This window comes from Eleutherodactylus coqui, chromosome 3 (assembly GCF_035609145.1).
Source record: "Eleutherodactylus coqui strain aEleCoq1 chromosome 3, aEleCoq1.hap1, whole genome shotgun sequence".
Classification (NCBI taxonomy): domain Eukaryota; kingdom Metazoa; phylum Chordata; class Amphibia; order Anura; family Eleutherodactylidae; genus Eleutherodactylus; species Eleutherodactylus coqui.
This window is the reverse complement of record NC_089839.1, coordinates 172,485,641-172,502,495: the sequence shown is the minus strand read 5'-3', so window position 1 is coordinate 172,502,495 and position 16,855 is coordinate 172,485,641. Positions and strand designations below refer to the sequence as shown.

Here is a 16,855-nt window from a genome sequence, read left to right as displayed (position 1 = left end):
CTGACACTGTCCTCTCAGTACTAGCGATGTCATAATGTGTAGCCACACGCCATTTTGACAAGGGGGATGGTAGCGCCAAGTTGTCAGTCTATTAAAAAATGCTCAAGAAGAAGAACAGCACAGTGCGGAGTTATGAGAAATGAGTCTCTTGAATTATTAATTTATGGGGAATGCAAGTATTTGTGAAAACAATGGAAAATCACACTCAGAATGAGGAAGAAGACAACATAAATGGGTCAGTGTTGCTCAACAGGTAGCTGTGAAAGTACTCACATCTATTGGAGGGAAGCGATAGTGATAGGTAAAGCTCACCTTCCTCAGATCCAGACAGACACTGAACAATTATTCCAGCAGGTCAGGATAGATGATTGAACTGATTACCAGGAATTTCCCAAAAAGACCAAATAGATTCAGATGAGTAAGTTTATTCTAAGAGAACCTCTTTAGGCGTTTTGGGGGTTTCACATAGTTTTCCATTCCTCAAGATCTAAGGCATAAACAACCATAGAATTTACTTCTATAAGCATCAGAGGTTTCCCCTTAGTTGTTGTGGCCGGCATCCCAATATGGTGCTCCTGAAGAAACCAGACGTCGCCCAGTGAGATGAAGTAGGAAGTCCTCTTTATAGCGGTTGTCTCATAACAAAAACTCATTTTGCAACGGAAAAAGCACAAACACCCAGCAAGCAGAGAGAGACCCCCAGGGGCCCCTATCAGCCTGTCTAGGCCGGCCTAAAGCCGATTTACCAAGAGTATCTTGGCTCCCTTAAGCTCAATGACATCTACTAACACCGACAATGGGTACCCCTACTATGATATCCACATTCAGTGATAAGGCATATGGAAAGGGTATGCCAAAGTAAGACAACCCCTTTTCATTTTATTGAGGTCCTTTTTTACAGTCTTTTAACATGGCCCTTGGACCCCAAAAAGGTAGTGTATTCTTGATTTATAGGCAAAAATGCAATATGCCATCTATTTTATGAGTTATATGTAAGTGAAGTATTTATCATTTGTGCTGTGCTTGAGTATTCCATCACAGACAGAGGAGGCCAGAGAACCGCAAACACACCAAGTGTTATAGATAGGCTGGACTGATTCCATGTGCCGGGGCGTAGTTAGGGAATATGTTAATTACGCACAGCAGAACATAGCAGTTTAAAACATGCTAAAAAATAAGTGCTCAATGTTCCAGAGATGGCTCTCAGCCTTGTGTAAGTACATGGGTAAATAAAAATGCTGAAAAGTAGTTTACACTGGCACCATGGTCGAAAATCTGCTATCCTATAAGGAATTGTGGGAAATACATAAAAGGCGCTCTTCTGGCTTAAGTCAATGTAGCTGCTCCTTATGCAAGCAGCTGACACTGGATATAAATTGGAGCTTAGTATTATTACTGCAGCTACCGTGAAAATACAGGAATGTGTGAATGACAGACATTTGTGTGGGAATTAACATTTTCTTGTAGTTTCTTTAGCAGAAAATGTCAACTTTTGCACAAATCTTTGACGTGAGTAACCTTACGACATTAGAGATATAAGGAATTAGACAGCTCAGACTTCTGCAGGGTATAGAAATATGCAGATTTCATATACAAGCATTAAATGCTTCTGTGGATAAAACCGGCTGTACTGCATGATGCAAAGGTGCGCCCATTAATTTGCCCTCGAAGTTTGCCAGTCAGATGGCTAGAAAACAATGTGCCCTGGATCTCATGAGCGGTAATTAGTGCTTTCCTGATGCTTGAACTATTGCCATTCTGCATTCATCTTTTAAGTTACCTCTCATTGTTATTAGCCAAATAGGTTATCTTAGCCTTTACCAATACTGAGGGCAGTTTCTGATGGCCGTATGCACAACTATGCTTGCCACTATGGAGTGTAGTTGTGCATGAAAAGCTTTTTTTCTGCCTTCTCAGGCTTCTCAAACTATACGCCATAGCACAGGACTTCGGAAAAAACTGCCGGAAGATAGGTGTTGCCCTATCTTTCCTGCTCGTAGTTAATAGTACGTGCGAGAAAGATAGGGCAAGTTCTATCTTTTCTCACCCGTACAATTAATGGGCAAGAATCCCAATAGTGAAAACGAAACCACTGAAATCAATTTAAATCAGTGGTTTCATTTTCTTCCGTTATGCAGCAGTGATTATCACGGACGCATAACGGGACTAAAACACATTCATGTATTTAAGCCCTTAATGAGGTATTCCCATCTCATAATTTTTTTTGGCGTATTCACAGGATATGCCATGATTGTCTAATAGATATGGGGTCCATATTCAAGACTCGCGGCCGTCTCCAGAATTGTCCACCTGACCCTGGCTCCATTCACCTTTACCTGCCTAAGGGCTTATTCACATGAGCGTATATCGGCTGGCATTTTCACGGCTGGACGATGTACGCTATCCGATATTCCAATGCATCACATCACACAGGCGTATTCCTGCGGCATAAAAACACCCAGATGACAAATATAACGCTGGGCATTTTTTCACCGGGCAGCATAGATAGTCCTGGAACTATCTTTGTGCCATAAATATGCCGGCCGCTGCATGGGCTACTAAACTGCTCCATGCATAAACTGCATAGGCTCCATGACTCCAAACTTTCTTCCCCTTCTCTCCTCCTCTCTCCTCCCCTCCGGCTGTTTACAATGGGAGGCGGCCCTCCCATTGCTGGCTGTGGACATGGGGCAGGGAGGGGGCGCGTGCTTAGCTCCGACCCCGTCCAACCCACTCTTATTGCAAACAGCCGGAAGGGAAGGAGAGATGAGGTAAGCTGGCGAGGGGGAGTGAAGGGGAGGCAAAGGCATTGCGTCCTCGGTTGTATAAGCGCTTATTCCGCGCCGTCTGAATGGTCGCTCAAACGTTAGATTTGTGCACCCTTTCATGCGTTTTTGCGGCGCTGGTGGGCACACATAAAAACTTTTATGCTCATGGGAAAGAGCCCTAAGGTTTCGAGAAATAGTCAAATAGGGTGTTCTAGGCTGTTTCTGTAACTCCCATAGAAGTAAGTGGGAGTTGTGTAAATGGCGTAGCACGGCAAACTGTGCTGTTTCCACATCACAGAAGGTAAGAAAACAGCATTTTTGATTTGGATATTGCGTACACAAGGGCCTAATGGATTAATTTAATTCAGAGCTTAAACAGACAACTGTGATTTTGTGCTGTCTTGACTAGCGGGATTCTCGACCATCGTTTTTTCTATGTGCGTGAAAAGATAGGGCAGGGTATCCGTTTTTGTGCATGCCCCAGTCTGTTTTAGCCCTCAGTCTAAATTTTCAGCCATTAAACTAAAAGTAGAAGGTAAATGGAGATCAGTTATTCCATCACTTACTGCAGAAGTTCAATGCTCTGAAATCCCATTTATCAGTATCTTCAGCAGTGAGTAACAAAGTAATTCAACTATACAGTTTACACTAATGTTACCTTACTCCCAAAACATTGTATCTGATGGTTAGAAACACTGCCTCCCATTCCCTTAGATCTTTTATAGCGGATGTTGATTTTTTACATTTAATGTGGGGGATGCATTGAAGTTCAAGTCTTTTGATGTGAGGTTACTGACTTCCCCAGTCAGATGCTGGGGGTTCCAGTACTCGGAGTCACTGAGGTTTGTTTTTTGGACCTCTTGAACAGCGAATAATAACAAACACCATCATTCCTTAGGCCCCCTGTCCACAGCCGTGACAGAATATCAGATATTCCGCTGGGGGGGGGGGGGGGGGGGGCAGGGGAGAGAGCTGCCAGGTCTCTGCGGTGAGCCTATCTAACAGCCACAGACAGATTATCACCGCCGATAACACAATGAACTATCGCCCATTGATAGCCTTAGAAAAAATTATTTTTAAAAATAAGAATTGTCTGGAGAAATTCCATAAGGTCTGGGATTTATCACGTACGATTTTTACACAGAATTAATTTCAATATCTTTTGATCAATTACGCAGTTCTATTAGATCATACCAGCTCTCATAGCTGACCAGTTTTCTGATCACCCCACTGTGTATTAAGCCAGGCTCACACAAGCGTAAGATTAATGCGTGATACATGGTAATTCACAAGCAATCAAATGCATTGCTTTACTCAGTTTTGCTAACACTTGCTTGTAGGAATTGCATAATGCGCGAGCGCGAAAAATAACCCAGCATGCTCTGTTTTGCCACATATTACGCACACGAGAGCCCATTTTTCTCTATGGGTGCATAATCAACGCCGCCCATACGCAATTACATTGCATATGGGCAGCGATTATACGCCATTCTTTACTGTAAGAGTAGTGAGACTATGGAAGTCTCTGACTTAGGACGTGATGATGGCAAATTCTTTAAAAGAGTTGCCTGGATGTCTTCTTTAGTGATACAATATTATATGTTATAATCATTAATAACTTCAGAAGGGTCGGTGTTCCAGGGATTATTCAGATTGCCAGATTGGTGTCAGGAAGGAATTTATTCCCCTTAAATTGGGAAAATTGGTTTCTACCTCATTGAGGTTTTTTTGCCTTCCTCTGGATCAACATTGGGGAGTAATAGGCTTAACTGGATGGACATTTGCCTTTTTTAGGCCTTATACACTATGTTGCTATCACTTCCAGGACTCCTTGTTCTTCTTTACGCTGAACATAGTTCTTAATGACATTGGCTGAATGTTTGGAGTCGTTGTCCTGCTGCAGAATAAATTTGGAATCAATCAGACACCTTATATCTTTGAATAAAAGTTCTTACTTTGCAGCATTTTTTCCACACCTGCTAAAACGTTTACACGGTGCTGTGTCACTATATATAACTATATGATGGTATACATTGTTCATCTAAATAATGTATACCATACAGTACTGTGTGTTTTAAGTGGTGGCCCGCTGTATTGAAAAGTGCAGCACACTGATCTTTGTGCAGTAAAAATAAGTTTTATCGGAGGCCAAAAGGACACGCTTTTGGACTCCGTCGAGTGAATAGAGGCTCATGGATACTTTTGATGTATGTGCTGGGAACTTATATGGCTGAGTGGCCTTTGGGCCTCAGGCAAGTATTTTCTAAGACAGACTTGATAGCTGATTAATCCCCCTTTAAGAATTTTTTTTACATGTTTTACTTTTCTTTTGAACTCTTACTATAAAGCACATTATCAGTTATAGGTGGAGTATATACTGTCTTGTACTGTATTACTTTAATATACTGTAGGATTGTGTAAATGTAAGAGCTACCTAAACTAGTAAAAGTGTCTACATACTTTTCATCTGTGCAGCCTCACTCTTGTTTCTTCTGCATTTGCTAATTGACTTCATGATATTGTTGAACTTTGAAAAAATAATTTCCGAAGCTTAAGATGTGCCTTAGTTTCATGACTTCATTGAACAATGAGTAACAGATTGGGTTTTGGGGATTAAGAGAAAGAAAGCTGTTGTTCTAAGACTCAGAAACTGCAAAGTGGCAAATGGCGTGTTCCACTAATAGGCCCTGTCTACTCTGAGGCGAATTTACACATGCGTGACAAATGTTCTCCAAAGCTTTCATCACCACATGCAGAGTGAGGAAGCGTGCTGTTCTTGAGCGACACGGACACACGAGAGGTGCTCCCGTTCGCTGCGTCCGCATCCACAGGCTGTTGATACAGAAAGTGTTTATTTAGGGAACATGTGCCTTATGGTCACATTACATTTCTACACATTTTAAGATAAACATATATCTGTGGAACATGGATTTGCATAGTAAATACAGTTAAAAAAAAGTCACCCTGTAAAGTTTTTTTTTGTTTGAGTAACTTTTATTGACTTTTTCAAAAGAAAAACATTTTACATAAACCCCCATACTACCGCACTCCTCCCCAACCTCCGTGCTCTTCGACAAAAAAGAATCTCTCCTCAACTTATTGTAACTACTACAATGGGGAACGCAATTTTTGGTGACTGAGATGTTAGAACTTTTTGGGACATCTTGGGGTCATAGATTCTGAAAATGACATTAGTTTTTCTCCATCGGGTCGGCTTATCAATATATAACATATGTCCATATAAATGTATACATGTATACATATTGTATTATACATGTAATGACTGCCAATCAAACGCTGAAGGTGCAAAGATAAATCCCAAAAAGCCTAGAACACGAATAATACAAATGTTTCTTCATTGAGATGCCGATGAAACTACATTTTTGGGATTTCCTGCGATGAGATGTTTCTTGACATTTGCGCTGGACGTTTCACCAGTAGTCCACCATCATATGTGTATCCCATCGTCCGCAGTCCTGTTCTTCCACATTCCTTATTTCCTAGTGAAATCCTTCACCCTGTTCCTCACTTTCATGACCAAGACAATCTAGAAATCCATCCAAAATGACTGCAGGTCCTGCAATCTGATGCTCATGTTACAACCAAGTGTTCAGAACCAGAAGTGAGCATACTCTTCACCAGAGTTAGCGGCCTTATAGTTCCCAAGGAAATGCTTTACAACCATACAAAACAACAACCGCACACGAGCCTCAAAGTTGTCTGCTGAATCTCGGAGACGCCGATCTTTCATGAGTTCCCGGATTGGTGGTCCATTGCATTTACCTGCTTTTATCTTCTTCGTGCTCATCGCCGAAAATTTTTTACATTTGTAGCAGAAGCATGTTCCATTCCTCTTCACTGTCTTTACAGATTTTTTCATCAAACCAAATTTGATGCGCAGCGGTGGCGATATGTATTACATGTACTACAATGTATTCATAATAGTAAGCAAATGCTGGCAGGAAAATAAAGATACCAAAAATAGATAATGAAATCAGAAATATCTCAAAAACTAAAGCTGCTAGAACAAAATAGATGGTATTTTCAGAATCAGCGGCAGAAAAATACCCAGAATAAGGTCTAAAATTCTAGGCACCATGAAAATTTTTGTTCCATAGTGCTGTCGTCCTTATCAATAAAACGTTAGCACATCAAAGTGAAGAGTCCTTGCCTTGCTTGGAGTATGCATATTGTATTAACATAACAGATAAAGTCCCCAAAGATGATGAGGCAATTAAAAATATTACAGGGTTTACCACATAAAACAGCATAACATTACTTTTCGAACAATACGCCTATATAGTACGATACACCCAGTGGATCTAGTAAATTTGGGACAACCGATGTGACTTACGGATAATTTGAAAATCAATTGCAGTATTTTGGGGTAAGGGGTTATTTCAGGGGGGCCCATATATCCCTCCCATTTACTTTGAATATTAGAAGGGTTGGACAGGTTAAGCTGAGCCTGGATATAGCCATATAACAGAGATTTCCCTGCTGTGGAGGTTGCTGATCCAATTACTTCTGCTGGTACAAAGGCGGCGGCGCGTATGGCCAATAGAGTCGTTTCCGCCCTACCAGCATGCTACAGCTGTAGGTATTTATGGAAGTGGGCATGCGGCAGCTCAAAGTCGGCCTGTAATTCCTCAAATTGTTTTAGCTGCGACCCACTAACCACATGTGAGCTTTTACTCTAATGTTAATAAACCTAGAGTCAATGTAATATATCCATCTAATATAAAGGGTATTTTGTGAGTTTGTAACCCTGTAAAGCTATGGTTAGGTTGTATTATAACGTAACAGAGAAACAGTGGAGTAGTTGGCCAAAAGTGTAAGTCAGAGAGTTCAAGGCATAACTCCACGCATTTAAATTGATGCGTCGTTTAGATGGAATGATTATCATTCCAAAAAATTGCTAGATTGTTCAAAATTGAACAATAATCATCCAGTGTAAACACAGCCAACGATCAAATGATTTGTTCGCTTATTGTTCATCGTTCATTTCATGCTAGCATGAAAATCAACATTGGCTAGTTCGTTAATCGTTCGGTTTAAATTCAGTGAATGTTAATGATTTAGCGAGCAAACGAGTGAACGATGTATCTGCCTGTATAAACAGGCTGCACGAGCGAATGAGCGGCATCGTTCACTTGTGCCAACGATTACTTGTTCTGTCTACCAGCCCTGTAACAGTACTTATTTCTTGGTGCCTATTACAAATATTCAGTGAATACCACCATTTCAGATACTGTAGGTTAAAACCAAGAAGGCTTTGCAGAAGCAGCACTTGGCGTGCTCAGCTTCTTCTCTAGTGCCCTGCTGCTCAGTACAGAAAGGGAAATAAAACAGCAAAGACAAACTCATGTTTAATTTGATTTCTTGTGGGATTATTCAGTAAGGTTTTTATTAATGTCATTCTTCAGGAATACATCAAACCTATACAGTATGCTCAGAGTATTTCCCAATGAATACCTCTGACATATGCCATTGTATAACCATATAGTAGCATATACCGGCCATTGGCCACAACGTTAAAAAAAGTATACTGCACAGTATTCGTTTTTTGCAGGAATTTGATGTGTAGGAAAGTGCTATCTGCTGCTCCTACCTTTTCTCTACTGTATAGAAATGTTGATACATATCAAACAAATATCTGACAAAGGCCCAACGGATATTTCTTTTGGATTTCACTAGATGAATGGGAGTCTATAGCTATGTTTACACATATGCTGAATGTGTTCACTAACTTTTGACACAACTTATAGTCATCCAACTACCTGTGTGTATCATCAATCTTGTAATATACTTGTGTTATATTTCTTGGTTTTACTACTGAAAATCAAGTTTGAAGTGGCTGCCACTGGGAACCTTCCTTTGAGCAGCTTTGCAATCCACTGTCTGTTGTTAGGCATTTTGCCTCTCTAGTTATAGGAATGTGGAGATGTCCTGCTAGAATTATGGGTTGGGTTATCATCACAGCCCGACTCCCTGCACTTAGACTGAGCAAGGATGTGCTTGCTATCACATCATCGTACATCTACTGTCAAAGAGGATAGCAGATATAGAGACATTGGGCTTTTACTAGGAGTCTACAAGACTGTGCATATGATATTATGCTATCACATATAATTTTTGCTGATGCCTTGCTTAATTTCCAACTCCTCTGTTGTTACAGTCAGACAACACCCATCTATCGGAGTGAGATTGTAAAGATGCAGACTCACTTTTTATGTATCTGTACAGATGTAGATCTGTACAGATGTAGAGTTACTTTGTAAACTACCCAGCTACTGAAATGAGATAACAAATAATTTGGTAACTTAAAAAAAAATCACATTTTTCTAGGCACTTTTGAAATGAGAGGCATAACATTTGTTCTTTTTGGCACAAATCAACACTAAAATGATTTGCACAAAAAATAAGGTGCAACTTCAGAATTCTCATGCAACATCATTAATAAAAGTGCTCTGTAATGTACTGCTTATTAGTTTTCATCCTTACTCTCCTAAGACCTCAGATTTATGATCAGCACTTTAACATCTTGGCAAGTATTCATAGATATTTCAAATACTATCAATGTATTGTAAGGGGGTACAGTTTATTGCCGTTTATTGTTAGTGTGATGTTATTTTCTTTTAACATTACTGTCTCTTTAAGAGGGAGTGGGGATGGACGAATAGAATGGAGTGGGAAGGGGCATGAAATGCAGGTTAGACAGAAGTCAATTAAACTGTAGAGCAAGGAAAAAGAGAGTCTCTACTGGTTTGTACTACAGGGTTGTAGCAATTGTCCTATGGACAGTTTTCTTACAATGAACAGGGAAAGGAGTGCTACACAGTGAGGTCAGTGCCAAGTGGTTCCTCCATTCACTCCCTTCTGATGACGCTGAACTTGCGCCACCAGGCTGCAGATGAATTTATCCCTGGCTGTCTGGACACAGAACTGCTGCAGCTATCCCATGCAATCGGACTAAAGGGTGTTTACTACTGATCCCGGTTAACTGGGCCAAGACTTTGATTAAGCACCATTTTCATGGACTTCCTTGACTATACCGACATAGTGTGATATCCCGGATTATGGGCTTTACGTTATCTGTTTCTTGTTTCACGCTTAATAAACCTGTTGCTAATCCAGCAATGATGACTCTTGATGGCTATGTGAGCAACCCACAGAGTCTTCAGGCTACAGTGGGCCAACAGCCAACTTCAAGAACTGGCCCTCCACTGAACCAATATGGCTGAAACTGGGTCATAAGCCCTAGAATTCTTATCTGTCTACCCAAATGAAGAAGGGGACCATGACCTCTCTTTTGGAGCTCAGTCTGATGCTTTTTACTCCAGAGCCCGATCACTTTATCACCGACCTTGAAAACCAGGAAAGCCCTGAATCCAATGCGTTCTCTTACACGCATGTATTTTCTCTTAGATAATTCCTTGAATACATAGCAAAATTAGCTCATAGAATAACTGCAGTTGGAGCAGAGAAGCTTCTCTGGCAGCAGCTTTTTTCTTACATTAACAAAAGGATCAGACATCTTGAAGTCCAACATGTCGATCCCTCTCTGCCCTCGGCCATAGAGACTGTTAAGAGGCCACCAAGCACATTAAATTGTCAGAGAGATCTAACAAAATCTGTGGTTTCAGCTGACTAATAAAATGTGTACGGCAATATGGATTTTTAAAATGTTATACTGATTAATAAAGGGCTTTTGATATGTGTGTTAACTAAGCCAGATTTTTTTAACATTAAACAGTATGCAAATTTTGTTGTACTAACACATATGAATTATATTTTCACACGCTAAGGGCTTGATCAGACGAGCGCTGTGACCAATCAGAAGCAGCGCTCAGCTGTCATTCAATGGCTGAGCGTTGTCTCTGATTGGTTACAGCGCTCAGCCAATCAGAGACAGCGCTTTCTGAAGGCGGGGATTTTTCAATTCCCGGCCAACAGAATACAGCTGAGGACTGACGGGGACAAGGAGAAGAGCCAGGCAGCGGTTTTAGGTAAGTTAATCATTTTTTTTAAACAGCTAGGGATGATTTTCCTGGTAGGGCTTATATTTCAAGCCAGCCCCCAAAAATCATCGCTAAAGGGGTTGCCTTCATCCCATTGCTGTCAATGGGGCGGCAGCAGTACTGGCACCACTGAAGGCAATAGAATAGCATTGCAGTCCTCTGTGGCAGGGGATCCTTCCGTCCCCGCTGCGGACCCCTCATTACTGAACACTGTGACAGTGTTCAGTGATGATGGAACTACCCACAGGGATTAACGGACATCACACGATGTCTTTACGTGCAGCACGGACCTTACTGGCGCACATTATAGACACGCATGCCCCATTTCTTTTGCAGGTGCGAGTATTTTGCACCTCTAAAAGATGGACATGTGAACACTTCATAGGACACCAATGGTTCTAATAGACACAATTTTTTTGCGCACAAAAACAATCACTCGTCTGAACGCACCATTAAATGACAGCTCAATGCTGCCTCTTATTAGTCACAGTGCAAAGCTAATAAGAGGCAGCGCTTTCTGGAGGCGGCAATTTTCAATCCCCAGCCACCACAATACAGATGAAGACGGACGGGAAGAAGAGCTGGACAGCACTTCTAGGTGAGTTATTTATTTTTAACAGATAGGGATGATTTTCAAGGAAGGGCTTATAATTCAAGCCACCCCCTGAAAATCATCACTGCGGGGGTTGCCTTCATCCCTAAAAGCAGTGGGTTACCATCGTGGTCCTCTGCCACAGTTGTGACAGCTGTGCCCGCGGGGAGTCCCGTCATTACTGAAAATTGTGACAGTGCTGTCACAGTGTTCGTGATGAGGGGACCTTCGTGGCACATATAAAAAAAGCACAGAGTTTCGGTCACGCGCATTTTGCACATCCGTGGAGCACATTTTCTTGCACATATAGGTGCGCAAAAAAAACCCCATTCGTCTGACCTAGCCCTTGTACTGTGCAAGTTCTTCTTATGATCACTAGAAGCAGTATTTATATGCTATTGTATTTTGGTTAATATGGCATTTTCTGCTTATGCAACAGCATCTGTGTTCAGAATGACTCTTTCTTGTGCATTTTACTTAATGTTTATAGAAAATTTAAGGAGAAAATAAACTCTGATATTATATCAGGCAAATACTGTCGTTAATGGAATGAATATCCCCCAGACCTGTGGCATACTTTGCTATATATTTGCTCCATCTCTCTGTGTATGTACACACCAGCCGTGGGCTTGACAAAGGCCGGCAGCGGCAAGAGGTCCTCGGGGAAAAATAAATATAGATAAAAGGCAGAAGATTGGAGGAAAAACAGACCCCAGCAGCAGAAGACAAACACTCTAATCAAGTAAAATAAACAGTCTTTCCTATTCTGTATTCTGCTGGAATTATCCGCAGTAGATAAATTAGACAGATGGGAGTTCTATGGACAGGGCTTTTAAATGCTCCTTTCTTCAAGTGTGCTATGATGATTGCATATTCTTTCATTTGACACATCACAAGAAATAGCTCCATTCTGAGTCTCTTAAAAAGACCGTAGACCGATGATGTAATGTTGATGCAGCACAGGCCCTTTGTCACATGAGCAGGTCTGTGAATAATGCGACATGCGTCACTAGTTTCTATCCTTTTTTTCAGCCCTCATACTTGACTATATTTTTTTTCATAAGTTATAGAATTAATGGTTTTTAATTTTTAAGAAGCATTGAAAATTGTGGAAATTGAAAATCGAAGCTCATATAATAGTTTCCATACTTCATAGTTTCACTATTTCCCACATAGCTATGAAAGGATTTCCTGCAGGTACATCTGTGCCAGTCGCTTAAGGATGCTTTTACAAGGGATGATCCGTTGGGCACAGACGCCCAATCGGTCATCCCAGCAATAATGCCTGTGTTTTTATACTGGAACGAGCATCACTAGTGAATGGAGGTGGAGCTGGCCAGGGGCGTTCTGGCATGGCCACCTCCATTTACAGTGAGTGAACGACTGCCTGTTTACACGTCAATCAGTCTTCTGCATGCAGAAACTAAGCGGCATGCGGGAAACAAATAAATTCTTATTTGTCGTTCAGTCGGGGCATGCTTTTACACTGAACAAGAACCGTTCAGATACTCGCGGGAAACGGAACTATTCAGGCCCGTGCAAAAGTGCCTTAACCTAGATTTCTGTGGTCTTCAGTTAAGTGACAACATACTTATGTTTCTTATCTTCTTTGAAACTTGATTATATATAAAGCTTTTTTGGAAACTTTCTGCAAAAGAAGTGTGATTTGGTGATTCCCTTTCGATCTTTTAATTCTCCTATCCAGTACAAGGGAAAATTATGGTGAAATGTAAACTTAACTTTTTGTGATATTCAAATATTAATTATCTATGCTTGGAGTAAACCATCAATTCTTGAATAGTTTGATCCCCACTGAACAGTCGACCTGCTACTGTAACTCATTCCCTTTTGTTTGGTTCCTCTCACTCTGCCAATCAGTGTGCCTCTGACAATCAGAACCCCGACAATCAAATAAGACTATCAGTATTTGATTTCCTGAAAAACCTTTTTAATGGCACATTTGGTCACGATCAGTATGAAGACATTTTTCAGTGCTGCTAATCTTGCAGAAGAGAAGGTATCGTTGTGTCCTCTTTGTAAAGTTTATCAAGTAGACCAATATATACTTGAAGGCAAGCTCTCACATAGCTATACTAGCTGTTGTTGAAAAGCTATTAGGATGTCCATAACAATAGTGTTACAATTTAACTGTATCAACATTATTCTGACTGATTTTGTTAGTATGTCCACAACAATATAATGGCTGGTCTTCATAGTATGTCCATAACAACATCATAGCTAGTTTTGTTTTTAGCCTCAACATCATCATGGCCAGTGTTGTTAATATGCACACAACAACATCATTATCAATCTTGTTAATATGTCCACAACAACATAATGACCAGTCTTGATTTTCTATCCAGTACAACTTCATTGCTGGTCTTGTTAAGATGTCCACAACAGCATCGTCGCTGGTCTTGATAGAATGTTCACAACATCTTGGTTGGTCTTGTTAGGATATCCACAACATTACTATGGCTCCTCTTATTACTGTGTTTGCAACAACATCATGGCTGATCTGGTTAGGATGTCCACAACATAATCATGACTCATTTCCTTGGGATGTAAGAGCAAAAAATGAGGCATCGCATAGATCGTAAACAAACATATTTTTACATTTATACATAGATACAACCAGGTTACCCATTTGAAATGTTTTTTTGGTTGTTTTGTCAAGACCATAAAAAAACAAAAGGAGAAAAAATAAATCATCCTCTCATGCTCAGTTTGATTGGCAGATGCGAAATGCATTCCAAGCTTCTCTCTGCCTCTTTCCTACCAGTCTCTTACTGCGTGTCAACGCTTCGCAGTGATAGAGACCAGGGAACAAATTATCTTGAGGGTTGCTTTGTTTAGCAGGCTGCCTGACGGTTAGTCTGCTAATTGCATAATATTCACATCCTCTCCAAAGTCAACAAGACGAGGGTCTGAGATTGTTAAAAGCTATTTAAAACTTTAATACCTAAGTGGTGACAAATTCTCGTCACATCAATAAATGTAATTATGACGATAAATTTATTGAAAAACAAGCTAGGATTACCCTTGAAGGACATTTTTGTGACTTTCATACCATCTAGATCTTTGGCCATTGTTCTAAAATTTATTGCAGAAATGTCCCTCCTAATACAATATTAAAGCTGTATAGTTTGTTGTAAGGAAGTAACGTTTCCTAAGTGTTCTAGCTCTTCACCAACTTGTTATAGATTGGGAACTGTATTGAATTCTGTGTAAAGCCTTATAATAGGCGCTGTAGAGAAGAGACACTTGATCTACTAATTTCTATTAGGAATCTGTGACCCAGTGACATGATAGTCGATAAATATGACTTCTAACACTAGCTAATGCACTTCCTGGTCTTTAGCAGAAGTAATGAATTCGGGTTCTTGAGTGAGTCAGAATCTAATATATATACATCTTAACCTGATGCAGAGTTAGTTATCAAAACAACTGTACCCTCATAGGACGATGGCTGCACCAATCACAGCACAGCTTTCCTTTTACTTTAGCAGTGTAAGAAATGAAAGCTGTAACAAAGACAGATTTTCCTTTAGACAGCTTTTATAAGAGTGTGGTGTCAGGTTCTGTGGCTTACCTTGTAGGTGCTATGGTGATGATGAGTGAATATAGGACAGTGTGTAGTGGTACATAATGCATACACATGAGGGCAGAGTTGTTCTGATAACAAACTGAACCACATCAGGCTAAGATGTATATACATAGGATGCACCACTACATTCTTTGTCTCACACACACTCATCATCATCATAGCATCTATAACAAACTTCATGCCTCACATGAGCTATATCCTCTCAATCAAACTCCCTAGCCTGCATCATAAAATGTACGCTTATTCATCAATCACTTACTGAGGTTCCACAATGACGAGTTCACGAAGTGGCAAAATTTTTATTTACCAAATTCCGAACTTTAAGTCCTGTCAAATCATGGTACGTCTTTGAATATATAATAGCGAAGAGGAGCGTTGAGCTTCACAAGCAGAGCCAATGAGACAACGAAGGGGCCTCTATGTTGGTTTGCCAAATAGCGAACACCTATTTAATATGAATAATTATTATATATTAATAATAGTATTATTAATAGGAATAATATGACTATTATTCCTAATTCCACTGAATAATTTTCCATGGACATATATATATATATATGTCCTAGGACGGGCTTTCTAGATGTATTCCATATATGCCTCCTATTAAATAGTTGAAACATTATATTGCACTTGTATATAATTTACAGGAGGTTTATATAACTCAGTATTATGGCAGTGTTTTATACTAGATGATAACCTTATCATCTTTTTTGAGAATTTATTATGTTTGTCAATTGTGCAAATGCTTCCCATTGATTAGAATACATTATTGCTTTGATGCATCTAGAGTGATACAATGATATAGATGGTTTAATTTCCCTTAATTTTTTTACCATTAAATCATAGGATTATGAAAGATCAGAACAAGAAATCTGCCAATCTAAAGCACAATCAGCAATTGGAGAAGAAAAAGAACATGGATGACCCTCGCCGGAGGGATGATAACATTCCGGATAACTCACAGCATCTACAGGTAGGCTCCGATAAACTTTCCTTCTTCGCTGACTGACAACTCTTCCTGTATACAAATTCATATAGGAAAAGCAGTCGGTCATTCTGTGGGATTTGTGGAAGAATTATATGTTTTCTCTAGGAGTTCTGGCAGCAATGGAAATTTTGAATCAAACCATAGGAGGTTATATATCTGGAAGCTCAGCATTTTGGTGTCTATCCATCATTTGGCAACCAGTTAGTCAATAGTGGTCTTCTGCTGCAAAATGGATTTATACTATTGCCTTCACCTGACAAGAATCTTCTGGTTTACTAAACCTCATCCAGAATGTCCCTTGTGTAAGAAGATAAATGCATACAGTAGATTGGGTTATGAATGGGAGCAATGTACTATAAGGGTATGTTCACACAAGGCGGATCCACTGCAGATTTTCCGTTCAGTTTTGCAGAGGGCATATATAGCCATAAACAACCTCCTATGATTGTGTCACACAAAGAGAAAGAAAAAAGGCTCCGCTCAATGGAAGCAATAGGAATAGCTGACAGCTGAAAGGGCACCCACAAGTAGGAGCTTGAAAAAGGCCGATTTCAGGCTGAAATGTGTTGCTTTCATCTGTGATTACACCTTCATTGATTAAATACTACTTCTGGAATACTTTTGGGTCCGGAGGGAAATCTTCTATTTTCATCACTGTATTACAAGCAGGGGGGTTCATGGATAAATCTCCCCCAAACTAGTAAGTGTCATTCATTTCCACATTCCATCAGGGGACATCCTTCATAGAGATGCCCTTTCAGCTGTAAGCTATTCCTATTGCTTCTATTGAGCACAGACTTTTTTCTTTCTCTTTGTCTTACATCCCGGAACACTGTATACGCTTTCTGGTGTCTGGGCTGACTGCTCTCCACCCAACTG

The 16,855-nt window shown here is 40.2% G+C and overlaps 1 protein-coding gene across 1 annotated transcript in view; it reads left to right on the top strand.

Moving 5' to 3' along the window:
• ERC2 (ELKS/RAB6-interacting/CAST family member 2) overlaps positions 1-16,855 on the top strand; it is a 991,327-nt gene that overhangs the window by 374,894 nt on the left and 599,578 nt on the right. Inside the window, exon 12 of the mRNA XM_066594594.1 lies at positions 15,835-15,961. Within this exon, the coding sequence (XP_066450691.1) occupies positions 15,835-15,961 (127 nt within the window). The remainder of the gene's footprint in view (positions 1-15,834; positions 15,962-16,855) is intronic.